At 39.9% G+C, this 27,227-nt stretch overlaps 2 protein-coding genes across 2 annotated transcripts in view; one reads left to right on the plus strand and one right to left on the minus strand.

Annotated features, from left to right (window-relative positions):
- REDIC1 (regulator of DNA class I crossover intermediates 1) overlaps positions 1 to 18,055 on the minus strand; it is a 30,715-nt gene extending 12,660 nt beyond the window's left edge. Inside the window, exons 1-7 of the mRNA XM_087874334.1 lie at positions 18,052 to 18,055; positions 16,498 to 16,575; positions 15,546 to 16,261; positions 15,080 to 15,486; positions 3,947 to 3,986; positions 3,275 to 3,410; positions 2,122 to 2,254 (exon numbers count right to left, since the gene is read on the minus strand). Coding sequence (XP_087730460.1) covers positions 2,122 to 2,254; positions 3,275 to 3,410; positions 3,947 to 3,986; positions 15,080 to 15,486; positions 15,546 to 16,261; positions 16,498 to 16,575; positions 18,052 to 18,055 — 1,514 coding nt within the window. The remainder of the gene's footprint in view (positions 1 to 2,121; positions 2,255 to 3,274; positions 3,411 to 3,946; positions 3,987 to 15,079; positions 15,487 to 15,545; positions 16,262 to 16,497; positions 16,576 to 18,051) is intronic.
- ABCD2 (ATP binding cassette subfamily D member 2) overlaps positions 15,303 to 27,227 on the plus strand; it is a 37,258-nt gene continuing 25,333 nt past the window's right edge. Inside the window, exons 1-3 of the mRNA XM_034419077.3 lie at positions 15,303 to 16,277; positions 21,639 to 21,819; positions 24,405 to 24,526. Coding sequence (XP_034274968.2) covers positions 15,303 to 16,277; positions 21,639 to 21,819; positions 24,405 to 24,526 — 1,278 coding nt within the window. The remainder of the gene's footprint in view (positions 16,278 to 21,638; positions 21,820 to 24,404; positions 24,527 to 27,227) is intronic.

The raw sequence follows: 27,227 nt of genomic DNA on the forward strand, positions 1-27,227 counted from the left end.
CAACATATGATTTATGCATTTTCAGGTAGAGGCAAATTTGTTTTGAAACAAATTTAAAACATTTACTTCTGTAGGATAATCCTATTCAGCTCTACTTAGATTTAAATCCTGTTGTCTCCAGTTTTAAATAAATGTGCATAAAATTCTGCTAATAGTTAACTAATTTAATGTTCCTTTAGATCTGATACAATAGGAAGAGTCTGGGAGTAACATCAAGACTAACAACCGTGTTGTGGGTTCAAAATCCATTTTGTGAGAGGATTACCTAAAATAAATACCCCATACTTGTACAAAAGTGAGCAAGTTATCTTTTTATTATATTATGTACAGTAAGGGCATGTAGTCCTTGACTTACAACCTTTCATTTTTTTTTTTTTTATTTGATTTATATGCCGCCCTTCTCCGGAGACTCAGGGCGGCTTACAATGCGTTAAGCAATAGCCTTCATACTTTTGTATATTTTATACAAAGTCAGCTTATTGCCCCCACAAACTGGGTCCTCATTTCACCTACCTTAGAAAGGATGGAAGGCTGAGTCAACCTTGAGCCTTGGAGAGATTCGAACCAGCAGAAATTGCAGGCAGCTGTGTTAATAACAGGGTGCACTAAACCACTGTACTATCAAGGCTCTTAGTGATTTTGCATTTAGTGATTGTTTGAAGTTACAACGGCACTGAAAAAAGTGACTTATGACCATACTTATGACTTTTGCAGCATCCCCATGGTCATATGATCAAAAGTCAGACACTTGCCAACTGACTCATATTTATGACGGTTGCAGTGTCCCAGGGTCATGTGATCACTTTTTGCAACTTTCTGACAAGCAGAGTCAATAGGGGAAGCCAGATTCACTTTACAACCATGGTACTAACTTAACAAGTGCAGCAATTCATTTAACAACTGTGGCAAGAAAGGTTGCAATATGGGGCAAAAGCTCACTTAACAACTCTCTCGCTTAGCAATAGAAATTGCTACAGGACTACCTGTGGTCTAAATCTGGGATTGTTGAGGAAGATAATCAGCAAATTAACTTGCAAGTTTTTAGTTAAGAATGTATAGCTAGTTGCTTCTAACTTTCCATAAAGAGAAATGAGGTTGAAAGTTCTGAACTAGCAAGTTTGCATTTAACAGTTGATAGCAACTTGATGTCCTGTAATCTACTTTCTCATGAGTTTAGGACAGGGATCTGCAACCTTAAACACTCAAAGACCCATTTGGACCTGTTTTCCCACAGAAAAGAAAACACCAGGAGCCACAAAACCTGGCTGGGCGTGGCCAACTCAATGTCACATCCACCCAGTCACATGAAACCCCCCCCAACCATGCCTACCTGGGTTTTGTGGCTCAGCCGCAGCCGGGCTGGGCCAGTGCTCTAGACTTGCAACTTGCTCTCGCCACCTCCATGGCCTGCTCGCTGCTCTCGCAGCGCCTTGTGCGGCACACTTAAATTTAGTGTGCTTCACAATGGGGGAAATGGGGTCCCTTCCTCCTCCTCGAGCTCATTACAATGCAAAGCATCAGCCGCAGCTGGGCCGGGCCAATGTCTCGAGGCGGAGAGAAAGTCGTGCGACTCCCCGAGCGACCGAAATGCACGCAGCACCAAGAAGTGCCAGAAGCGCCCGCGAGATGAGGCAAGTACAGGGGCACTTTCCTCCCACTCTGGAATATGAAGCGAGTCTCTATCCCCACCGTTGCCCTTACCTTCTCAGGCCACGTAATGAGTACGTGGGAGGGTAAGGGGCGGGGCCAGTGGCAGGGAGCCACAGTAGGGGGATGAAAGAACTGCATGCAGCTCGGGAGCCGCACGTTGCCGACACCCAGTTTAGATACATGGAAATGTTTGAGATTTTTAATGAAGACTACAGTATATCTTATGGCTATTAACAGCCCTAAGATTTCATTACATTTCATCCTTCTTTATAGGTTCACATCAATTTTAATGCAAGGCAATACCTGCAAAAAGGAAATGATCTGGAAATCTTAGTACTTTAAGCATACGATGGGAAAATAATTGGCAGTGACAGTTATCTGGGGGAAAAAAATTGCACTTGAAAATGCAGCCCATGACAGAAATGAAAGCATTTTACTAAAATGTGAAAAGATAATTGACATTTTATGCACCTGTGCTGGATGTCATCAAGGGACAGCTTAGCTGGTCTGCATTCTGGTGACTTGGGGAAATCTACATTTTGCTTTCTCAAAGGAATTTTAGTTTCTCTGTTAATATCTACATGAATTGGCTTTCGAATATTCTCTGTAATTAAAATGAAGATTATTAGCAAGATTACCATGAGTTAAAGAGGAACACAGTATCTATCTATCTATCTATCTATCTATCTATCTATCTATCTATCTATCTATCTCTAGCCCTCTATTTTATATCTCTGTCTCTCTATCTCTAATCTTTATATCTCTGTATTTCTATATTTATATCTAAAGGCGCAGAACCTGGCCAATTTTTCAGATTCAGAACCAAATAGGTACTAAGGGCTACCTGGAAATGCAAACATAGCACCTGTCCCCAACTTTTAAAAGCAACTGTGTCTTTTCCTGCCTGGTGGTAATTGCCACGAGATCTTAGGGAAAAAAAGACAGCTACTTTATGCAAAGTAGACATTTGTTTTACTCATGATCTTGTGTTCTAAAGCACCTTGTTGGAACTGAATTCAAATGATTGTACAGCTCTAATTCCCACTAGCAATTGGCAAATAGGATATTATGGGTTACAGCTTTTTGTGCCCAATTTCTACTTCTAATTACAGCAGCAAACTTGTAGTTCGGATGAAAAATACAGTTGAAATTTGATGAAATGAATACTGAGGCTATAGGGCAGCTAGGACTTGGTGATGTCCTAACAAAGAAGAGGGGGGTCAAATTATTCTCCGAAACACCAGAGGGCAGGACAAGAAATAATGGTTGGAAACTGATCAAAGAGAGAAGCAACCTGGAATTAAGGAGAAATTTCCTAACAGTAAGGACAATTAACTAGTGGAATGACTTGTCTCCAGAAGTTGTGGGTGCTCCATTACTGGAGGTTTTTAAGAAGAGATTGGACAACCATTTGTCTGAGATTTTATAAATTCTCCTGCTTGAGCAGAGGGCTGGACTAGAAGACCTCCAAGGTCTCTTCCAGCTCTATTCTATTCTATTCTATTCTATTCTATTCTATTCTATTCTATTCTATTCTATTCTATTCTATTCTATTCTATTCTATTCTATTCTTCTCTAATCTAGTCTTTGAAAATTAAACTGTGTCTGTGAAATTTGTACTTACCAGCATTTTCTTTCTTTGTAGAGATCTGATTAACAACGTAGAGATTGAGAAGGTCCAAACTGACAGCTGAGCTTTTCAAAGGAGATACTCCCAGTAACTTCATCTTTGACTTAAGTTTTTCCTTTTCAAAAAAATCCTATTGAGAAGAGGTAGCAGTTATCTATACATATATGTTCATATAGGACATTTTGCGACCTTCTAACAAATCTATAGATAGATAGATAGATAGATAGATAGATAGATAGATAGATAGATAGATATAGTTATATATAGATATATAGATATATATCCTCTCTAGCAAATATATTGATACGATTGATTATTGACTTTTCCTCTTGGAAATAACATGGACATGAAGGTTACAACAGCAACCTTCTGTTGTAGTTAAACTGAGAGAAATGTGATGGGTCAAAAATCACTCAGGATCTTATAGTAGATTCCTGGATCTTCCTAGATCTAGTAGTTAAACATGTGCACAACAATGATTATGATTTTAAAACAGCATTCAATATATCTGAAAATAGCTACCATGGCTCCATCGTTATAGAATATGCAAACTTCTGCATTTGGTTCATAAATTTTTTATTATAAAATTATTGTGATGACAACAATGAGGATGATGAAGATTTCTGGCTAGCTCACATATATTTTTAAAGTGTAATCAATAGTTACCTTCTGTTTTCTTCTCTCTTTGGTAAGCATGATTCTTCGGCTAGAAGTTGGAAGAGAGAAAAGAAGAAGCATTTTTAGAACAGTTTATAAAATTCAACTACTAAATCAGAAATTATTATTAATGGTGTGTTTTTCCTTTGATTAAATTTCTTGCCCACTTAATTCAAAATTCTGAAGACTTAAAATTTGTGGGGTGGAAGGGAGGGTTTCAAAGAAGTGAGAATATTTGAATAATATTGTTAGATGTTTTCGGAACTGTTCTGTTTACAGCATCATTTTTTCAGGCCTTTTCTTTCCTTATTGCTATTGCTCTTATTATTAGATTTTTATCCCATCTTTCTCTCTTTCCCATCTCTATATTCAAGGTGGCAAACATACTTAATACTCCTACCTCCCATTTTTGACAGAACAACCCTGCAAAGTAGGTTCTTTTGAGAGAGTGACTGGGCCAAAATCACCCAGACAGCTTTCACGATCACAAACTGCTCTACCAATATCTTAACTACTATACCAACTAGCTTCTATTATTATCATCACAGATTTTCATCATGTATAATTTATGATAACAATTCATGCCAACAATGAGCATAGTAAATATTGCATATTATATTATTGCATTCAACATAATGTATTAATTTAGAATTAATTCCTGCATGGTATTATTATAAAATATCTCAATTTACGATGATTGTTTAGCATGATTAGCATAACAAATAAATATTGCATATTTATTTATTATGCATCTTGCATATTATCCTGCTGTAATAATTTGCTATTTATATATGCATGGCATAATTCATTATGATGCATTTATTTGTTCAACTTATACAGCCACCTATCTCAACCAATGAACCTGAAGCTTGCAACTGAAAATACATATAATTAAAACAATGAAAACATTTAAAAAACAATAACCATTTTAAAACAATAAACAAACTAAATAAAAGTATGAAACAAAATTATTATTTATCCAAAGTAAACAGACATATGCATCCTATGTTTATTGATTGGCATGATTAGCATAATAAATATTGCATATTATTTTATTATTTTAATCATCATTTGCTATTAATGTATACCTGGCATCATAAAAATTCACTATGATGTATGAATTCATGCATGAATGCAAGTAAGTATGTAAGTATGTATGTAGGTAGGTAGGTAGGTATTCATTCATTCATTCATTCATTCATTCATTCATTCATTCATTCATTCTATGTCTATAACTGCCCATTTCACTCAATGATCCTGGCCAGCATACAATTTTTAAAAAATGCACACTACAATTAAAACAATTTTAAAAAACTAAATAAAAAAAATAATTGTCTAAAATAGGCATATGTATCTCAATTATAGCTACCGATTTGCATCACAAACAGAGCTTATTACCATCAAATATATTTACGCGTTAATAAATACATCATTTTTAGATTTTAAATCTCTGAGACAAAGTTTCCATTACTTTTTGGGTTGGGAAGATAATATTTTTAAAAAAAGAAGAAGAAGAAGGAAGGATGACTACTAAAAGCATGGATGTATTATCACTAACATTATAGTTTCCTATTTCTACATTTCCTTGTTGTGATACCGAGATATGTTTGGTTGTTTTTGGAAAATTAGCATTTTAGAAAAATGAGTCTAAGAACCAGAGATATTGTGGATTTGGGACAGAGATGAATATCCCCATAAAATAGACCATAATGGAGGCCATGAGGTGTTGATCTGACTTCAAAATGGAGAAATCTGAGGGGTTTTATTTTCCTAGGTGCCTTGTTTCCCTCATGCCAATACTTTTAAATATTTATGGACTGCATTTCCCTGCCTTGCAAAAAAAAAAAAAAAAAAAAAAAGAATATAATGAACAGGGAAGTCAATAAAACAGGGGAATTTATCCAGCCCGAACAGAGCTGGCTTTAAAAATAATAATAATAATCCTGAAGAGCAGGCAGAAGTTCAAAAGGGAAAGATCTACCACAGCTTTGAAAATCCAAAGGAAATTATTCCTTTTTTTTTTTCCTCTACGCCTGTCATACTACTTTGCAGGCCTTGAAGTGTAATAATTGGAATTTTTTTTAAAAAAAAAATCGTTTTATTTTGTATTGATGTTGTGGGGGAAACCCGATATAAAAGAAATAAACGTAATTTAAAAAGACAATTAATAAAATAATATCATTGGGGTGGGGTTATTATATTATTTTATTATTTGTCTTTTTAAATTATTTTCATTTCTTTTATATTGGGTTTTTGTGTCCTTGTCAGCCGCCTTGAGTCGGCAATATAAATTTTCTAAATAAAACAAAATAAATAAATAAATCAAATCAGAAGAGGAAGGAAGGCGTATTGGATACATTCACGGCCTTAGGATGGTTTGTGAAATCCATAAAGGCTGGATACAAAATAAAATAAAATAAAATAAAATAAAATAAAATAAAATAAAATAAAATAAAAAATTAAATTAAATTAAATTAAATTAAATTAAATTAAATTAAATTAAATTAAATTAAATTAAAATAAATTAAATTAAATTAAAATAAAATAAAATAAAATAACCCAGCCTGGAAGAAGAGTGTCAACCTTAAAAGCAGACAATATGTCCCCTCACAACAAAAAGTTGTGTCATTGTGAGGCCTTTTTGGCTTCACTCACCGGGATCCCCCAACCCAGTTCATTTTTCCTTCGTCCTGCCAATGCCACCCCTGACAGGCAGGCCACCCAGACGGCCACCGGCCTGAAAAGAAGGAAAAGGAAAAAAGAAAGAAAGAAAGAAGGAAGGAAAAGAGGCAGCCCCTGAGGGGAAATATCAACCCCCACAAATCCAGTGGGGATCACAAGAATGGCTGAGGGAAAGGCTGTCAGCCTCTTCCTGAACCCGGGGCCTCAGTAAACAATTCAGGAATGAAAAATTAAAAATAAATAAATAAATAAATAAATAAATAAATAAATAAATAAATAAATAAATAAATAAATAGAGGCAATGAAAAGGAGCAAAATGGGTGGTGGGAAGGAAGAGAAGAGAAACAAAGAATTGGGGAAGGGCTTGCAAAAACGAGGTGCACGAGCCAAATTTTCCAGATTCCCCGTTTGGCATTTGCAAGCAAAATCACTTGCAACCAAACTCCCTCCATGGCACAGGCATAGAATTGCAACCCCTTGCAAGGGAAGGGGCTGAATTCGAATCCCTGTTAATATCCTTTCCTCCCTTTGGGGTCCTTACGGAGAGGCTGAGCCCCCACCACCCCAGAGAAAATCCAGGGTCCCTTAAAGCCCCCCCACTTAAAAAAAAAAAAAGATCTGGGTGGATTCCTCCCCAGGGGCATGGAGATCATCGATCAGATTTACTAAATGCCAACACGGCTGGGGCTGATCTCACCTACAGAGGGGAAATCGTATTTTATTTTATTTTATTTATTTATTGGTATCCCACCTTTTATTATTTTTACAAATAATTCAAGCAGTCACATATCAACACAACTTCTTCCATATGTGTGTGTGTGTGTGTGTGTTATGGTATATTATTGTATTATATATTATTGTATTATATATATTATATTGTTATGTTACGTTGTTATGCTACTCTATATTGTATTATTATATTATGCTATATTGTATTTTATTGTGCTATATTATGCTATAATATATATTATTATATCTATTATGTTATATTACATAATGCTATATTATGCTATAGTATATTAATTGTACTATTCTATTCTATACTATATTGGGACGTGGTGGCTCAGTGGCTAAGACGCTGAGCTTGTCGATTGAAAGGTCTGCAGTTCAGCGGTTCGAATCCCTAGTGCCGCGTAACGGGATGAGCTCCTGTGACTTGTCCCAGCTTCTGCCAACCTAGCAGTTTGAAAGCACGTAAAAAATGCAAGTAGAAAAATAGGGACCACCTTTGGTGGGAAGGTAACAGCATTCTGTGCGCCTTTGGCGTTGAGTCTATGCTGGCCACATGACCACGGAGACGTCTTCGGACAGCGCTGGCTCTTCGGCTTTGAAATGGAGATGAGCACCGCCCCCTAGAGTCAGGAACGACTAGCACATAGCGAGGGGAACCTTCACTATTCTATTCTATTCTATTCTATTCTATTCTATTCTATTCTATTCTATTGCTGTTATGCTATGCTATGCTATGCTATGCTATGCTATGCTATGCTATGCTATAGATGCGGAAGGCTCCTCCTGGAATAGGCCAGTCTGATTGCTGTCTCTCAAATCAATGGAACTTGCTAGATGTATTTCACATCGCTGGAGTCCTCATATAAAAATTCCCATTTGAGTAAGCCAAATGAATCCATTGCAAAAAAAAGTACAGGTAGTCCTTGACTTATGACTGTTCATTTGGCGATTTATGACTGCTGAAAAAAAATGGCTTATGACCAGTCCTTGCATTTATAACCGTGGAAGTGTTCCCACAGTCATGTGATCAAAATTTGGGAACCAGGGTACTACTGATGGTGGCTGCAGCGTCCTGGATCCAAGTGATTGCCACCCTCCCAGAGAGAGCTTCTGACAAGCAAAATTAATGGGATGAGATGGATTTTCTTAATGACCACGGGATTCACTTAGTGACTATGGCAAAATTGCCCATGGTTGCATGATGACTCACTTAACAACTGCATTGCTTAATGACAGAGGTCGCAATTTGTGGTGGTAAAATCAAGGACTCTCTGTAAGTTAAGTATGTACTTTGCTAAATCTGCCCCTGTCCGTATCTGCATCAGGGTTATTCAAAGGAATGGGTAAGATAGGAATAAAAACTGTATTGTTTAATTGGATTTTTTAAAATGTATGTACAGTACTTTATTAATGCACTCTCTCCTTTCTTTCTTCCCATAGTTTGGACCGGCCTGTAAAAAATGAAATATTCTGTTCTTTTTGATGCTCCTGACTCTTCCCAAACCAATTACCCTTACCAATTTTTTCAATGTAAATTTTTAAACTTTTTTCTTTAAATGCTGCATTTTTCCCAGAGTTTAATATTTAAACAGGAGGAAGCTAAAGGTCACAATTAGCTTGCATCAATCTTTTTTTATTTATTTTCGACGGACGCCCATTAGTCGTAATTCTATTCCAAATATAGAAGGAGTTATTGATTATTCAATAAAACAGGAAAGACAACCAAGTAAAACATGCTTACACGGCTGATTTAATAAACAGATGGAATAAGGAGGGCCTTATCTTTTATATCGTTTTAAACGGAAAAGCAGATGAAAAAGTAAAAAAGTATGAGACAGGATCTACAGTAAATAGGATCAGGATGTATTAATTTAGGCACTTATTTTGTAAATTAATATATTGCTCATCCCTAAATGATTTTGGATAGATAAAAAATGATAGATAGATAGATAGATAGATAGATAGATAGATAGATAGATAGATATGGGTGGGTAGATAGATAAATAGATAGATACTGTAGATGATAGAGAGACAAAGAGATGGATAGATAGAAATAGATACTGTAGATAGATAGATAGATAGATAGATAGATAGATAGATAGATAGATACTGTAGATGATAGAGAGAGAGATGGATATAGATATAGATAGATGGGTGGGTGGGTGGATAGATAGATATGGGTGGGTGGGTAGATAGATAAATAGATAGATACTGTAGATATATAGATAGAGATAGAGAGAGAGAGAGAGAGAGAGAGAGAGAGAGAGATACTGTAGAGAGATATAGATATAGATACTGTAGAGAGATATAGATATAGATACTGTAGAGTAGATAGATAGATAGATAGATAGATAGAGAGAGAGAGAGAGAGAGAGAGAGAGAGAGAGCCATATCACTTAGACTTATATACTGCTTCATTGTGCTTTACAGTACACTTTAATGATTCAGAGAGTCAGCATATAGATATAGATATTTGGGTAGAAATAAAAGTCTTAGATTGAAAACAGAGTAACACTTGTAAAATTTAAAGACACATCATATCTTAGAGACCAGGCCTTCATTCTGAAAAAGACCAGGAATTTATTCTTCAATCAATAAAGTAGGTGCTAGCCAAGCTGTGGAACCTGTATAATATATTTTATTTGCATGTTATTTGTATATGTGTGTGGCATGCGCACAAATGCTTCTTTAAGTCAGTCTTGACTCTTGGCGATGGCCTGTAGAAGTCGCTTGAATTTTCTTGGCAACACTTTTAGAAATGGCTTGCCATTGCTTTCCTTCCAGGGCTCAGAGAGAGTGACTGGCACAAACTCGCCGAACTGGCTTCCTGCCTAAGGCAAGACAAAAATTTTTAATCCAGTGCCCTTGATCATTGCAGCTTGGCTAGCAACTACTTTATTGATTGAAGAATAAATTCCTGGTCTTTTTCAGAATAAAGGCCTGGTCTCTAAAATATGATGTGTCTTTAAATTTTACAAGTGTTACTCTGTTTTCAATCTAAGACTTTTATTTCTACCCAAATATCTATATCTATATGCTGACTCTCTGAATCATTAAAGTGTACTGTAAAGCACAATGAAGCAGTATATAAGTCTAAGTGATATGGCTATCTATCTATCTATCTATCTATCTATCTATCTATCTATCTACCTAACTACCTACCTACAGTATCTATATCTATCTATCTATCTATCTATCTATCTATCTATCTATCTATCTATCTACGGTATCTCTATCTATCTATCTATCTATCTATCTATCTATCTATCTATCATCGACAGTATAACTATCTATCTATCCTATCATCTATAGTATCTATCTATCTATCTATCTATCTATCTATCTATCTATCTATCTATCTATCTATCATCGACAGTATAACTATCTATCCTATCATCTACAGTATCTATCTATCTATCATCTATCTATCTATCTATCTATCTATCTATCTATCTATCTATCTACGGTATCTCTATCTATCTATCTATCTATCTATCTATCTATCTATCTATCATCGACAGTATAACTATCTATCTATCCTATCATCTACAGTATCTATCTATCTATCATCTATCTATCTATCTATCTATCTATCTATCTATCTATCTATCTACGGTATCTCTATCTATCTATCTATCTATCTATCTATCTATCTATCTACCTAACTACCTACCTACAGTATCTATATCTATCTATCTATCTATCTATCTATCTATCTATCTATCTACCTAACTACCTACCTACAGTATCTATATCTATCTATCTATCTATCTATCTATCTATCTATCTATCTATCTATCTATCTATCTACGGTATCTCTATCTATCTATCTATCTATCTATCTATCTATCTATCATCGACAGTATAACTATCTATCTATCCTATCATCTACAGTATCTATCTATCTATCATCTATCTATCTATCTATCTATCTATCTATCTATCTATCTATCTATCTACGGTATCTCTATCTATCTATCTATCTATCTATCTATCTATCATCGACAGTATAACTATCTATCTATCTATCCTATCATCTATAGTATCTATCTATCTATCTATCTATCTATCTATCTATCTATCTATCTATCTATCATCGACAGTATAACTATCTATCTATCCTATCATCTACAGTATCTATCTATCTATCATCTATCTATCTATCTATCTATCTATCTATCTATCTATCTATCTACGGTATCGCTATCTATCTATCTATCTATCTATCTATCTATCATCTATCTATCTATCTATCTATCTATCTATCTATCTATCATCTATCTATCTATCATCGACAGTATAACTATCTATCTATCCTATCATCTACAGTCTCTATCTATCTATCTATCTATCTATCTATCTATCTATCTATCTATCATCTATCTAGTTTACAGCAGAAAATAAAAAGCATGTTTCTCATCCCTCAACGCTTCTCTGTTTCTGAGTCCTGAGCAGGATAATCCCTTGTAGCTTCTGAATACAAGGCTCCTAATCCCAGGGCTGGAAATAAGCAGCTCAAGGGATCAGAAACCCGTTTTATGATCAGGAAGAGGAAATTCTTATGAAAGACGAAGAACGGAGGTTGGGTTGGTAGCACTGGCAGATTTACCAGCTTTGGAGGTATCCCTCTGTTTAATAAAATCCATCATATGATTTTTTAGTCTTTCTGTAAGTCTGCATTTTTAATTTATTGCATTTAGAAGCCACTGAGCCACCAAGATTCTATTGAGGCAGGTAAAAATCTGATTAAAAATAAGTAAAAAATAAATAAGCAATGCTTGTAGCTAAACACACTTGCCCATAACAAACAACAGGAGAAAAATATTTATATGAAGAATAATCAGAGGAAATAATCTAGAGAGCTAACTTTTGAGATGTACAGGAAGTCCTCGACTTAGGACCACAAGGAAGCCCAAAATTTCAGTTGTTAAGCATGAACAGTTGTTTAAGCCAGTTTTGCCCCCGTTTTACGACCTTCCTTGCCACAGTTGCTATGCGAATCACTGCCGTCGTTAAGTTGGCTTCCCCGTTGATTTCGCCAGTCGGAAGGTCGCAAAAGGAATCATGTAACCTTGGGACACTGCGACCGTCATAAATGCGAGCCAGTTGCCCAAATTTTGATCACATGATCACGGGGATGTTTCAATCAGTAAGAAAAACGGTCATAAGTCCCCCTTTTTTTCCAGCGCTGTTGTAACTTCAAATGGTCATTAAGCAAATGATCGTAAGTCGAGGACTATCTGCAAAAAAAATGTCACTTTTTTGTGTTGTGTTGATCAGTCCTCAAATGATAAATTTACAAAAGGAGACAGCGTTAAGCTTTGACATGGATTCTTATTTAGCTGATAAACCAGAATAGACGTTTATATGTCTCCATCATTCGTGAATGGAAATATACAGATATATATCTTCTTTTTTTCCCCTGATGATAATTACCCCTCTGGGGTATTGTTAACACCTGAGCCTTCATTGAACTATTTAATGCAAGTCAGAAGTTCCAGGTAGGTAAATGCCATGCTGTATTAACGTCAGAAATAATTGCTTTGTCTCATTTTGTCTGGAAAAAATAAATCTTGATTTCTAAAATTGTTTCTTCCAGCCCCAACTTCTTTGATTGTAGCTGAACCAAAAGCACAGGGAGTCCTTGACTTACGACAGTTCATTTAGTGACCATTCAAAGTTACGATGTCACTGAAAAAAGTGACTAATTACTATTACTATTATTTTATTGTTTTAAACATGTTATTAGGTTATAAGATAAGATACAAGTCAAAAGTCAAAAAAATAGGAAAGCAGTGCGGGGGGAAAGGGGGGCGGAAGAGAAGTGAGGAAGGATTTTTAAAAATTATTATTATTATTTTATTGTTTTAAACATTTCATTAGGTTATAAAGTAAGATACAGCAGGTTCTGGAGAACTGGTAGTGGAACTTTTGAGCAGTTCGGAGAACCGGCAAATACCACCTCTGGCTGGCCCCAAAGTGGGGTGGGAATGGGGATTTTGCAGTATCCTTCCCCCAGGAGTGAGGAGGAAATGGGGATTTTGCAGTATCCTTCCCCTGGAGTGGGGTGGGAATGTTGATTTTGCAGTATCCTTCCCCTGGAGTGAGGAGGGAATGGGGATTTTGCAGTATCCTTCCTCTGGAGTGGGGTGGGAATGGGGATTTTGCAGTATCCTTCCCCTGGAGTGGGGTGGGAATGGAGATTTTATGGTATCCTTCCCCTGGAGTGGGGTGGGAATGGAGATTTTGCAGTATCCTTCCCCTGCCACGCCCACCAAGCCACGCCCACAGAACCAGTAGTAAAAAAAATTGGATTTCACAACTGGGCCAAAGTCCCTTAACCAATGTTTCACTCAGTGTCAGAAATGTTGAGCTCAATTGTTGTTATAAGTCGAGGACTTCCTGCATTTAGTACTATTTTTTACAAGATGGGACTATGTTGTTAGGAATAGCTGTACAGGTAGTCCTCAGTTTATGACCTAAAGAACTGAAGATTAAATGGGAAAATGGGGCTTTCTCCCTAAGGATGAGGATATTCACTGCAAATGTGGCCCAGTACTGGGCTAGAGCAATATAAATCTATATTTTATTCAAGCTTTTAAAATTTTAAAGTATTAACTTCATAATTTCCCCTTTCCTAGTTCCTACATTTCTGACACAAGACAGAATTCCCCAGCCGGTATAATTCCAGATGTCTGGACTTCAACTCCCAGAATTCCCCAGCTAGTGTTATTCTAGATGGTTGGACTTCAACTCCCAGAATTTCTCAGCCAGTGTAATTTAAGATGGGTGGACTTCAACTTCTAGAATCCCTCAAGTCAGCATGCTCTCAGATGGGTAGATTTCAACTCCCAGAATTCCCCAGCCAGCATGCTTTCCAGATGGATGGACTTCAACTCCCAGAATTCCTCAGCCAGTTTATTTAAGATGTCTGGATTTCAACTCCCAGAATTCCCTAGCCAGCATACTTTTCAGATGGTTGAACTTCAACTCCCAGAATTCCCCAGCCAGTTTATTTAAGATGTCTGGATTTCAACTCCCAGAATTCCCCAGCCAGCATACTTTTCAGATGGTTGAACTTCAACTCCCAGAATTCCCCAGCCAGTTTATTTAAGATGTCTGGATTTCAACTCCCAGAATTCCCCAGCCAGCATACTTTTCAGATGGTTGAACTTCAACTCCCAGAATTCCCCAGCCAGTTTATTTAAGATGTCTGGATTTCAACTCCCAGAATTCCCCAGCCAGCATACTTTTCAGATGGTTGAACTTCAACTCCCAGAATTCCCCAGCCAGTGTAATTCCAGATGGATGTACTTCAACTCCCAGAATTCCCCAACAAACATGCTTTCAGATGGATGGACTTCAGCTCCCAGAATTCCCCAGCCAGTGTAATTCCAGATGGACGGACTTCAACTCCCAGAATTCCCCAGCAAAGTCTAATTTTAAGATGCCTGGACTTCAACTCCCAGAATTCCCCAACAAGCATGCTTTTCAGATTGATGGACTTCAACTCCCAGAATTCCCCAGCCAGTGTAATTTTAAGATGCCTGGACTTCAACTCCCAGAATCCCCCCCCCAGCATGCTGAACTGAGGAATTCTGGGACTTGAAGTCCACCCCACTTCAGGTTGCCCAGGCTGAGAAAACACAGCTGCAAAGCAACCAGGCAAGCTAGTGGACCCCCATTCTGGAAAGGGGAAGCAAAAGAAGCAGCCCCGCAGCTCCTCACCTGCGTCCCCGCCGCTCCCGGCATCCCAGGCTCTGCTTTTCCCACGGCCGGAGGCCCGCAACATCTGCTGCTCGCGGGGAAACTGGAGCGACCTTGCCGGCTTGGCCAATGAACGGCGGAGGTGGAGCTTGGCTGCGATCGCACCGGAGCGGGATCTTCTTTGCAAGCCGGAGATCTGCCTCCCTGCCCGCCTCTGCGGGTCTCTCCGGAACCGGGGGGGACGATGAGCCCGGCGTTGCCAAGCGTCCCCGGGCGAGCTGGGCGCTGGAACCGAGCGAGCGCCGCCAAGAGAGCTGCCGTTTTGCTTGCAGCCGCTTACGGGCTGAAAATCCTCTGGCCGTTGCTTTGCAAGCGGCTGGTGCGGCGGGCGGGTTCGATACAACGGACCGTCCGGGCATCGGAAGATGCTGCAAAGCGAATGGAGGTGGAGGAGAAAGAAGCATCCGGATCGTTGCAAGGGCCCGGCTCGGCTGTAAGCAGCAAAGCCTCGCCGGCAGCCAATGCGCAGTTCCTCCGGCAGCTCTTGGCTCTGCGCAAGATCTTCTTCCCGAGGCTGGTCAGCCCGGAAAGCGGTTGGCTTTGCCTTCATTCGGTGGCTCTGGTCTCCAGGACCTTCCTCTCCATCTATGTGGCGAGGCTGGATGGTCAGATCGTGAAGAGCATCGTGGAGAAGCGTCCGCGTAGCTTCGCTTGCAAGTTGCTCAAGTGGCTGCTGGTGGCCATCCCGGCCACCTTCGTCAACAGCGCCATCCGTTACCTGGAATGCAAGCTGGCTCTGGCTTGCCGCACCCGCCTGGTGGATCACGCCTACCTGACCTACTTCGACCACCAGACTTACTACAAGGTGACCAACATGGACGGCAGGTTGGCCAACCCCGACCAGTCGTTGACCGAGGACATCATGATGTTCTCCCAGTCGGTGGCTCACCTCTACTCCAACTTGACCAAGCCCATCCTGGATGTGGGGCTCACCTCCTACACCCTCATCCGGACGGCCCAAGCTAGGGGGGCCAGTCCCGTGGGACCCACGCTGCTGGCCGGCTTGGTGGTCTACACCACGGCCAAAGTGCTGAGAGCCTGCTCCCCCAAATTTGGAAAGCTGGTGGCGGAGGAGGCCCACCGGAAGGGCTACCTGCGCTACCTCCACTCGCGGATCATTGCCAACGGGGAAGAGATCGCCTTCTATAGAGGGCACAAGGTAAGAGGACGGAAGAGGGATGGACGGAGGGAAAGAGAGGAATCTAAGGCAGGGTGTGGGTTCTACTTACCTTTACTACCGGTTCGCAACGGGATCGCACGCTTCTCCACATGTGCAGATCGCCGATGATGACATCTGGGGTGGTGGGCGGGGCTTCCCGCCAGTTTTTTACTACTGGTTCTTACGAACCGGTCTGAACCGGGGGCAACCCACCACTGACCTAAGGTGGTTTTGTTGCTGCTGCTGTAGTTCTTGGTAGGCTTTTTCCCTGGAACATCTGCTGGAGTGGTGCGGTGGCCTAGAGGTGGAGGTGGAGCTCTCGCCTCACCATCAGGAGGCTGTGAGTTCGATCCTAGGTAGAGGCAGATATTTCTCTCTCTGGGCACGATGAGAATATATCTGCTGAACAAAACTCCTCATTGGTGACAGGAAGGGCATCTGGCCAGTAAAACACTCAGCTCCTTTCAGTTGCCCTGACTCCACCCCGCAAGGGATTATGGGGTCGTTAAACGAAGATGATGATCTGGAACATCTGCTCAGGGCAAAAAAAACCCCAAAAAACCCACCCCACTGAATTAATGTGGTATCCAAGACCTAAAGCAATGCTATAAACTTGGCAAAACTTGGCAACTTTCAAGATGTATGGCTATGGAGATTCTCAGTCATGGCTGACCCAAAGGTGCTTTTTCAAGAGGACTTTCTGGCAACGTTTCAAAGAAAAACCAGAAAGTCCAGTTGCCTCTTGAAAAAGCACCTTTGGGACTTTCAAGATGTATGGACTTCCACTCCCAGAATTCCGCAGTCCAGCGTGTTGAAGGGCGCACAACTTAAAAGTTGCCAAGTTTGAGAAACGCTGATCTAGAGATTGCCAAATTGGCTCTTTTCTCTCTGCTTGGTTAGCAATATTAATTGTGTGGGTTTTTTTTTTTTAAATTCCTAGCAGAGCTCTTCGGAAGAGAGCAGGAGAAGGCAATCGTAGGTTAGAATTTGTTAGGTAAACCCTTCCCCACCCCCCCAAAATACTGTAAAGTATTTTCTTTACAGAAATTAAATTTACCAGCAGGATATCTGTTCTCTCAGCAGTTTATTTATTTATTGGTTCGATTTATATGCCGCCCTTCTCCAGAGACTCAGGGTGGCTTACAATGCGTTAAGCAATATTTATTTATTTATTTATTTATTGGTTCAATTTATATGCCGCCTTTCTCTGGAGACTCAGGGTGGCTTACCATGCGTTAAGCAATATTTATTTATTTATTTATTTATTTATTGGTTTGATTTATATGCCGCCCTTCTTCGGAGACTCAGGGTGGCTTACAATGCGTTAAGCAATATTTATTTATTTATTTATTTATTTATTTATTTATTTATTGGTTCGATTTATATACCGCTCTTCTCCCGTGACTCGGGGCGGCTTACAATGCGTTAAGCAATAGCCTTCATACTTTTGTATATACCTGCTTAGTAGGGCTTTCGGGCCCCCCCTCCCCAAGCGGTGTTCTTTTTTATACAAAGTCAGCTTATTGCCCCAACAATCCGGGTCCTCATTTTATCTACCTCGAAAGGATGGAAGACTTGAGTCAACCTTGAGCCTGGTGAGATTTGAACTTGCAGTAATTGCAGGCAGCTGGTGTTACTTAACAGCACTTTAGTCTGCTGCGCCACTAAGGCTCTTCAAGCTGTGGCTATAAAGCAGCTGTGTGGACTTTGAGTGAAGAATGTACTCTAATCTGTTATCTTCCTGTGGGTTCCCTACTAATTATTCTTCCTCTACCCATCTCTGTAATTTGCACATTAATCTTCTAATGTAGACATTTAGTTGATTACAGAGGCCCTTTAAATACTCTCCCAACCAGTCTGTTGTAATCCTGTACCTTTTCATTTCAGGATAAACACTTCACTGAGCTGACTGCAGTGAGAATTTTTTTTAAATGCAATAATATTTTGTGTCATGTGATTTTTAAACAGGGAAATTCTATCATTTAGAAAGTTTAAAGTATTGAAAATAAGAGGAAAGCAGTAAAAATTCTATCAATACTGGACATCACTAATGCAAGCATAGCATTATTTAACCTTATCCAATTATTGTAACATTAAAAAAGCCGCTGCGTAGCATATCAAAACAGTAGCTATGTGACAATACTTTCAGTCTGAAACGAAATACTTAGCATTAAGATCTCCATTGTATTATTAGGTAGCATATATAATTTTTGTGATTATATAATATGATGATGAAATAAAAGATAGACGAAGCAAATTTAACAAAAGTAAAATACCTTATCCTACATTTTGAAAGTATTCCTTCCACCCCTAAAAATAATGTGTTTATTTGCTATTATTCTTATAAAATGCTCATTAAGAGTAATGGATTTCAAATCCCTTAGGATTATAATATGTATTTTTTAAAATGTTTTTTTTATTTTTTTTACAAACAAATCAAATCAATGCGTGAAGAGTGTGGCACCTGAATGTCATACATTCTAATACAAATAAAACTAGTAAAGTTAATCATAGTTATTACATTCAGTCAACTTATATATTTCTAATAATGATACACAATTATAGCAAGTTGCAATCTGTCATTGTTCAATTATTCTGTGTTTTCTCTTATTGTTACTTTATTTTATTATATAAAAGCGTCTACACTAACCTTCCCACTTCTCTTATTTCTATCACTTATTCTAACTTTTGGTCATATCACTTTTTACATTTTCTTTCTATCCTACCTAACTTCTAATCGTGTCACCTACCTAAAAAAAAAAAGGAAAGAAAAAAAAAAAAGACGAGAGAAAAGGAAAAGCAAATCAGAACAACTACAAAAAAAGAGCTCATCTATCCATCGTCTCTTGCCCGCTTCAATACTTTAGTTGCTATACTTTTTATAGTTTGCCTCCCACCTTCTTCTCTGGAATCTTTATCTCTATCTGCAACTGCTTCTTGACTATCATAATATGTATTGATACCTAGAATGTCTGGATCAGATATCAAGTTTATTTATTTATTTATTGATTTGATTTGATTTCTGTACCGCCCTACTCCCGAAGGACTCAGGGCAGTGCACAGCCAAACAATAAAACACATACATACAAAATTTAAAAGTAGAATTAAAATCAAATTAAATAGTTTTGGCCCAGACAAATTAAAACCCCAAACTATTTAAAACCAATTTTAAAATTTGAATATATAAAATACTAAAAGATATTAAAAAATTAAAAATCTTTTATAAAAGAGGGAGAAAATTAGGCCAGGCCCACCTGGTGAAATAATAAGGTCTTTAGAGCTTATTACCTAAAGCTGCTTTTTTTTCCAAGAGGCAACTGGACTTTATGGTTTTTCTTTGAAGAAGTTTAGTTTCTCATCAGTGGTGGGATTCAAACGTTTTTACTACCGGTTCTGTGGGTGTGGCTTGGTGGGCGTGGCTTGGTGGGCGTGGCAGGGGAAGGTTACTGCAAAATCCCCTTTTCCTCCCAATCAGCTGGGACTCGGGAGGCAGAGAATAGATGGGGACGGGGCCAGTCAGAGGTGGTATTTACCGGTTCTCCGAACTACTCAAAATTTCCGCTACCGGTTCTCCAGAACTGGTCAGAACCTGCTGAAACCCACCTCTGCTTCTCATCCAAGAAGTTTCTTCATCTCATAGAGCTGGTGGCACAGTGGACTAAGTGCTGCTAAAGTAGCACTTAGCTGCCAGCTGCCTGCAATTACTGCAAGTTCAAATCTCACCAGGCTCAAGGTTGACTCAGCCTTCCATCCTTTCGAGGTAGGTAAAATGAGGGCCCAGATTGTGGGGGCAATAAGCTTAGGGGGGGCCGAAAGCCCTACTAAGCAGGTATATACAAAAGTATGAAGGCTATTGCTTAACGCATTGTAAGCCGCCCTGAGTCTCCGGAGAAGGGCGGCATATAAATCGAACTAAGAAAGAAAGAAAGAAAGAAAGAAAGAAAGAAAGAAAGAAAGAAAGAAAGAAAGAAAGAAACCAACCATGATTTGGATGACCGAGAATCTCCATAGACATCAGATATCAAGGTGTCTTAGATTCAAATGGAAAAAAATCTATTGGCGCATAAAAATCGCAGTGCTAGATTTTAGAGCTGGCTTTGTGAGTGATGCGCTTCTTGTATGAAGCTCCTTCCAAGAAGGGATGTCTTTTAAGTTAAGATCCACGCTTTTTACTTGATTCAGCTATTTGGAAATCGATCATAAAAAGCCTCTGCCTTGCAGACTTAGAAGGAAGAGTCACTATTCTACACCAAAGGATGAAATATCATTGCACAAATACAGTAGTGGCCAAAATTGCGGAAAACTTTCAGGAAAAGTGTATTTTCCAAAACTAGCTAACAACACCACTTTTTTGGGATGTAGTACCGTAACATTATATATCAATGGAAAGATAATTGAATCAAGAATGTAATGCAATAACTTTCATGAAGGATTTGCTATTAGAATAGCAGATACAGCATAAAGAAGAAAAGTGAAACAGGTAGGAAAAAACGAGATATACAAAAATGATCCCCATGTCAGTTAATACTTAGTGGGGTAACCTTTAGCATGAATTACAGCCTTACAACGTCTTCCCATGGAGTGAACCAAGTCTTTGAGTTCTGCAGCTGTTATCATGTGAAACCAAGATGGAATGATGGCTTCTATTAACTGGGTTTTATTGCTGGGTCGCTTCTGACTAACAAGTTTTTTTAGTCGGCTCCATAGATTTTCAATTGGGTGAAGGTCTGGGCTATTCCCAGGCCATTCCAGCAGCGGAATAGGATTATCTTAAACTACTCCCCAAAAAAGTGGCGTTATTAGGTATCAAACCTCAAAAATACACTTTTCCCGAAAAGGTTTCCACAATTTTGGCCATTACTTTATAAACACAAAAACACACGTACAGGTAATCCTCGACTCACACCCACATTTGAGCTCCAAATTTCTGCTGCTAAGTGAAACCCTTGCTAAGTGAATTTTTCTCTTCGTTTTACGACCTTCCTTGCCACAGCTGCTAAACGAATCACTGCCGTTGTTGAGTTAGTCACACGGTTGTTAAGTGAATCGGGCCTCCCCCATCGACTTTGCTTGGGAGAAGGCCGCAAAAAGGGGGATCATGTGACCCCCTTGCAGCCATCATAAATACGAGTCGATTGCCAAGCGTCTGACTTTGGATCGCATGCCGCAGCGGTCGTAAGTGTGAGAAACGGTCCTGGGTCCCTTTTTTCGGTGCCGTTGTAACTTTGAGCGGTCCCTAAATGAACTGTTGTAAGTCGAGGACCACCTGCAAGGGCACGTCTGATCAATTTTTTTGCGGGGTGTCCTGACAGATGACGTTCTTGTAGAATTTGGATGATTTATTTTTGTTTAAATTTGCAGGTGGAAATGTCCCAACTTCAGAAAAGTTACAAAGCTCTGGAAGAGCAAATGAACATCATTTTGTCCAAGCGCTTATGGTACATCATGCTTGAGCAGTTCCTGATGAAATACGTCTGGAGTAGCAGCGGGTTGATTATGGTAGCGGTTCCCATCATCACGGCAACAGCATTTGCGGACGGTGGTAAAAACGCTTGGGTTTGAATTTTTGTGAAACTGGGAAGAAAAGGCATAAAAGAAAGAGAGCTCTTCTCTTTCTAGGCCATTAACAGGTAATCCTCGACTTACGACCACAACGGAGCCCAAAATTTCCGTTGTTGAGTGAGACACACGTGCTAAGTGAGTTTCTCCCCATGTTACGAACTTTCTTTGCCTCAGTTGCTAAGTGAATCGCTGCAGCTGATAAGTCAGTAACCGGGCCCCTCAGTGAATCCGGCTCCCCCGTTGACTTTGCTCGTCCGAAGGTCGCAAAAAAGGGGATCACGTGATCTTGGGACACAACAACGGTCATAAGTGTGAACCAGTTGCCAAGGGTCCAAATTTTGATCACATGACCAACGGGGACGGTTGCAAGTGTAAAAAAATGATCATAAGTCACTTTTTTCCCAGTGCTGTTGTAAGTCGAGGACTACCTGTAGTTACTATGCCCATAAATTTAATACTACTGCTGTGTAAACGAGTTGAGTTTTAAACCAGTGATGATTATTATTACCTGATATCTTGGTAAGAGTGAAGGATCATTATTGTTTATTGTAAGATTAATTCATGTCCCTCGCCTAACTTCCCTGTTGATTGTGAACAAGACCAGGAAGTCAAAAAAAAATCTGAGAACTAAAAATATGGCAAATCACACTGACATTAGAAGTGCCTTGCCATTTTTAACCTAGTATTTCTTTTTTTTAAAAAAAAAAAATCCCAACTTTTCCTTTTTTTTGAATTAGGATGATATATATTGTGTATCCCATTCAATTACATCTGATTGTGCATAGCTGTTTTTCACTAAACTGGACAGGTGGTATAATCCATTGTGAAAGTAAGACACGGGACATTCATTCCATTCATAGATAATAACCATGATAATAATCATGGTGAAACACTGGTTAAAATGAAGTACAGTATTGCAGGCAAACACCGCCTGCAGTTCGATTCTGACCAGCTCGAGGTTGACTCAGCCTTCCATCCTTCCGAGGTCAGTAAAATGAGGACCCAGATTGGTGCGGGCAAAAGGCTGACTCTGTATATCGCTTAGAGAGGGCTATAAAACACTGTGAAGCGGTATATCAGTCTAAGGGCTATTGCTATATAAACTGCCTTTAACACCAGGCCAACATCAAGATCTTCCCTGAATGCCCACAAACCCAGATGCAACCAGTTAGTACATCCAGATGTTCCCTGAAGCATGCATTTCATGACTTTCTATTTTCACCTGGCATTGGCATCCTTCGGTCTCAAGAGACTATGGTATCGTGCTCTGGAAAGAGGTCCTAAAAGAGCATCTAGTGTGACTAAAAAGGCCAATTCGAGAGTGGCCATCCCTTCCACACTGAGGGCGGTACATTCGGTCCCCTGCCCAGCCCCCAAATTTTCCCCAGAATACAAAAAATGGAGAGCCCACCTCACTGTCAGAAGCCCCCTAAACATGAAAAGCCACCTTGAATCGAATCATCATCATTATCATCATTTTTTAAAGACGTCATAATCCCTTGCGGGGTGGAGTCTGGGCAACTGAACGGAGCTAGCGGAGCATTTTAATGGCCGCATGCCCTTCCTGTCACCAATGCGGAGTTTTGTTCAGCAGATATATTCTCATTGTGCCCAGAGAGAGAACTATCTGCCTCTACCTAGGATCGTGATGGCGAACCTATGGCATGCATGCCATAGGTGGCACGCGGAGCCATATTGGTGGGCACGTGAGGTCAGCTGATTTTCGGGCCTTCTGGGTCCATCGGAAGTAGGGACACAGGCTGTTTCCTGCCTCCGGAGGGCCTCAGGGAGGTGGGGAAGGCCCGTTTTTCACTCTCCCCAGGCTCCAGAGCCTTTCTAGGAGCCTGGGGAGGGCGAAAACGGCCTTTCCCACCTCCACCCCCCGGAGGCCCTCTGGAGGCAGGAAACGGCCCGTTTGCCAACTTCCAGTGGGACCTAAAGCCTCTGGAGCCTTGGGGGGGGGGCGAAAAACCGGCCAGTGTGCCATCGCGTGCCAAAAGCGGGGAGAGCACAGAGGGGAGCATGTGGCGGGCAGGGCGCATAGAATTATGGGTGTGGGCACACGCGAGCACGACCCCACCATGCTCCCGCTTTTGGCACACGATGGCAAAAAGGTTAGCCATCCCTGATTTAGGATTGAACTCACAGCCTCCTGATTGTGAGGCAAGAGCGCCACCTCTAGGCCAGCGCACCACTTCTCCCCTTGAATCGAACTATAATAGTCATTTTTCAACCAGGCTTCGTAGGAATCTAACCTTAACTGTAGGTGCAGATCTCCACATAAAATGTAAGCTTAATTAACCTGTTTGAATCTTAATTCTAGGCTCATCCTCTTATTCATGTCAATATTTTTCTGTCCTCAAAATACTAGAAATGTATTAATAATTATAAAAGAAATTCTGAAGTGCCAGAGTCTACTCCCAGCCATGTTTTTTTCTTCTATTGTATTAGAATATTTCCAAGAAAACACGGAAAATATTGCTTCCGAAGGAAGGCGAATATACGTGTCCCAGGATAATGTTGCAGGATCCAATTGCTTCCATTGACTGTTTCTCTCTTCGATAGATTTGGACAATGGCCAGAAACAAGCCATGGTCAGCGAGCGAACGGAAACCTTCACTACCTCACGAAATTTATTAGTTTCTGGAGCAGATGCCATTGAACGGATTATGTCTTCCTACAAAGAGGTACTCCATTATCTTAGTCTTGATTAGCAGAAATATATTGTAAACATCATAAGACACTCCTAAATATAAAGTTTGTATGCTGGGCAACTGTTTTAAATTTATATGAAAATGAAAACCGAACAAAGTTTAAATTATGTTGTCAATCTTCTTCTTTTAACAACCCCATAATCCCTTGCAAGGTGGAGTTTGTTTACTGGCCGGATGCCTTTCCTGTCGCCAGTGCGGAGTTTTGTTCAGCAGATACATTCTCAGTGTGCCCAGAGAGAGAAATATCTGCCTTTACCTAGGATTGAACTCACAGCCTCCTGATTGTGAGGCGAGAACTCCACCTCTAGGCCACCACACTACTCCTAAATTATGCTGTCAATGCTTGGATGCATTCTAGAGTTAAATTCGGGGGAAAATAAAAGTCTTTTTAGGATCCTCTGATGTGACTAGTTTGGATACTAGTGGCTCCTATATAGCTATAAAGCAAGGATAAATAATGTGAAGCTAATAGAAATCAGGGAGTCCCAAGAAGAGGCAGTCCTCAATTTAAGACCACAATTGAGCACAACATTTCTGTTGCTAAGCAAAACAATTGTTGAGTCCCATTTTATGACCTTTCTTGCCACAGCCGTTAAGCGAAACCCTGCAGTTGTTAAGCCAGTAACACGGTTATTAACTGAATCTAGCTTTTCTTGTGAGGCTTGGCACTGACGGTTGCAGTGTCCCCAGGGTCATCTGATCAGCTTTTGCGACCCGACAAACAAAGTCAATGAGGAAGGTAGGCTCACTTAACAACTGTGTTACTAACTGAACAACTGCGGCGTTCACTTAACAACCATGGCAGGAAAGATTTTAAAACGGGACATAACCAGTGGTGGATTCGGCCGGTTCGGGCCGGTTCGGGTGAATTGGTAGTTAAATTTCTGGCTGGCCCCGACCCTTCCAGGAGTCCCCACGTGCCCCATTTTGGCTCCCAGGTAAATGCAGGGAGGCCTACTAGGCCCAAAATGGGGTACACGAGGGAGCGGCGCTCCCCCCGCGGCCCATTTTTGCTCCCAGGGGGATACAGGAGGCTGAGCGCTGCCTGTCACACCCCCTGGCCACGCCCATCATGGCCACGCCCACCCAGTCATTAGGGCAGAGAACCAGTTGTTAAATTATTTGAATCCCACCCCTGGACATAACTCACAACCAACATTTCACTTAGCAACGGAAATTTGGGGCTCCGTTGGGGTTCTAAGTCGAGGACCGCCTGGATTTCAAAGGATTTGAAAGTCTGCAGAAAAAGTTGCAGGTTGTAAGAAGAATTGAAAAAGGATTTTTATTTTTTTATTTTTTAAAAAAATGGCTCCTTAAACTTTCAAAGCTGATCACCAGACATTGGCTGACCTCGCTTCCTCTTTCTAAGGTCAGTTTGCCAAAGGGAAAACGGTCAGTCTTCATTGGAGATGATTTATGGGAGCCTGATCCCTTCCGAAGAAATGGTGCTATTTTCTGCAGAAAGCCAGGCCTGTGCGCACTCAAGCTAGATAGCAAGGTTCACTGATCACTTATGGTGCTCTTCATTCAATTGAAGCTGGGTGCCACAGCATCGGGATTAAGTGGAGATAAGCCAGTCCAATTGTTCAGATGGCCAATCTCCAGGTTTTCCGGGTGCATTTTTGTGCAGTATTTGCAAAATGAGAACAGGCATGGCAAAACTTTCTCAAACGTTTTTGGTATTGTGGTGCGTCCAGTGATCAATTAGGATAAATATAATGACCACTCAATTAAACAAACAATATTTTCTTAATTTCCTGTAGGAGCATGAACATTTACATTTTTACAATTGGGTCTCTCTCTCTCCCCCTCCCTCCCTCCCCCCCCCATTCCATTCCATTCCATTCCATTCCATGGAAGCTCACTAGATAACCTTTGGCCAATCACCGTCTATGGGAGCTATATGCATGCCACCTTGAGCTTCTAAACAACAGGCAGGATTTTGAATGAAAGAATGGAATGGAATGGAATGGAATGGACTGGACTGGAATGGAACGGAACGGAACGGAACGGAACGGAACGGAACGGAACGGAACGGAACAGAACAGAACAGAACAGAATAGAATAGAATAGAAAAAATGGTATAGCATAGCATAGCATGGAAAGAATAGAATAGAATAGAATAGAATAGATGGCATGGCATGGCATAGCATTGCATCGCATCGCATCGCATCGCATCGCATAGAATAGAATAGAATAGAATAGAATAGAATAGAATAGAATAGAATACAGAGTAGAATGCAGAATAGAATAGAATAGATGGCATGGCATAGCATAGCATAGCATAGCATAGCATAGCATAGAATAGAATAGAATAGAATAGAATAGAATAGAATAGAATGCAGAGTAGAATGCAGAATAGAGTAGAGTAGAGTAGAGTAGAGTAGAGTAGAATAGAATAGAATAGAGTAGAGTAGAGTAGAATAGAATAGAATAGAATAGAATGCAGAGTAGAATGCAGAATAGAGTAGAGTAGAGTAGAATAGAATAGAGTAGAATAGAATAGGATAGGATAGGATAGGATAGGATAGGATAGGATAGGATAGGATAGGATAGGATAGGATAGGATAGGATAGAATAGAATAGAATTCTTTATTGGTCAAGTGTATTTGGACACACAAGGAATTTGTCTTCGGTTCATAAACTCTCATTGTACATCAAAGCTATAAGTGAT

This window comes from Pantherophis guttatus, chromosome 7 (genome assembly GCF_059756535.1).
Source record: "Pantherophis guttatus breed Tessera chromosome 7, ASM5975653v1, whole genome shotgun sequence".
Classification (NCBI taxonomy): Eukaryota; Metazoa; Chordata; class Lepidosauria; order Squamata; family Colubridae; genus Pantherophis; species Pantherophis guttatus.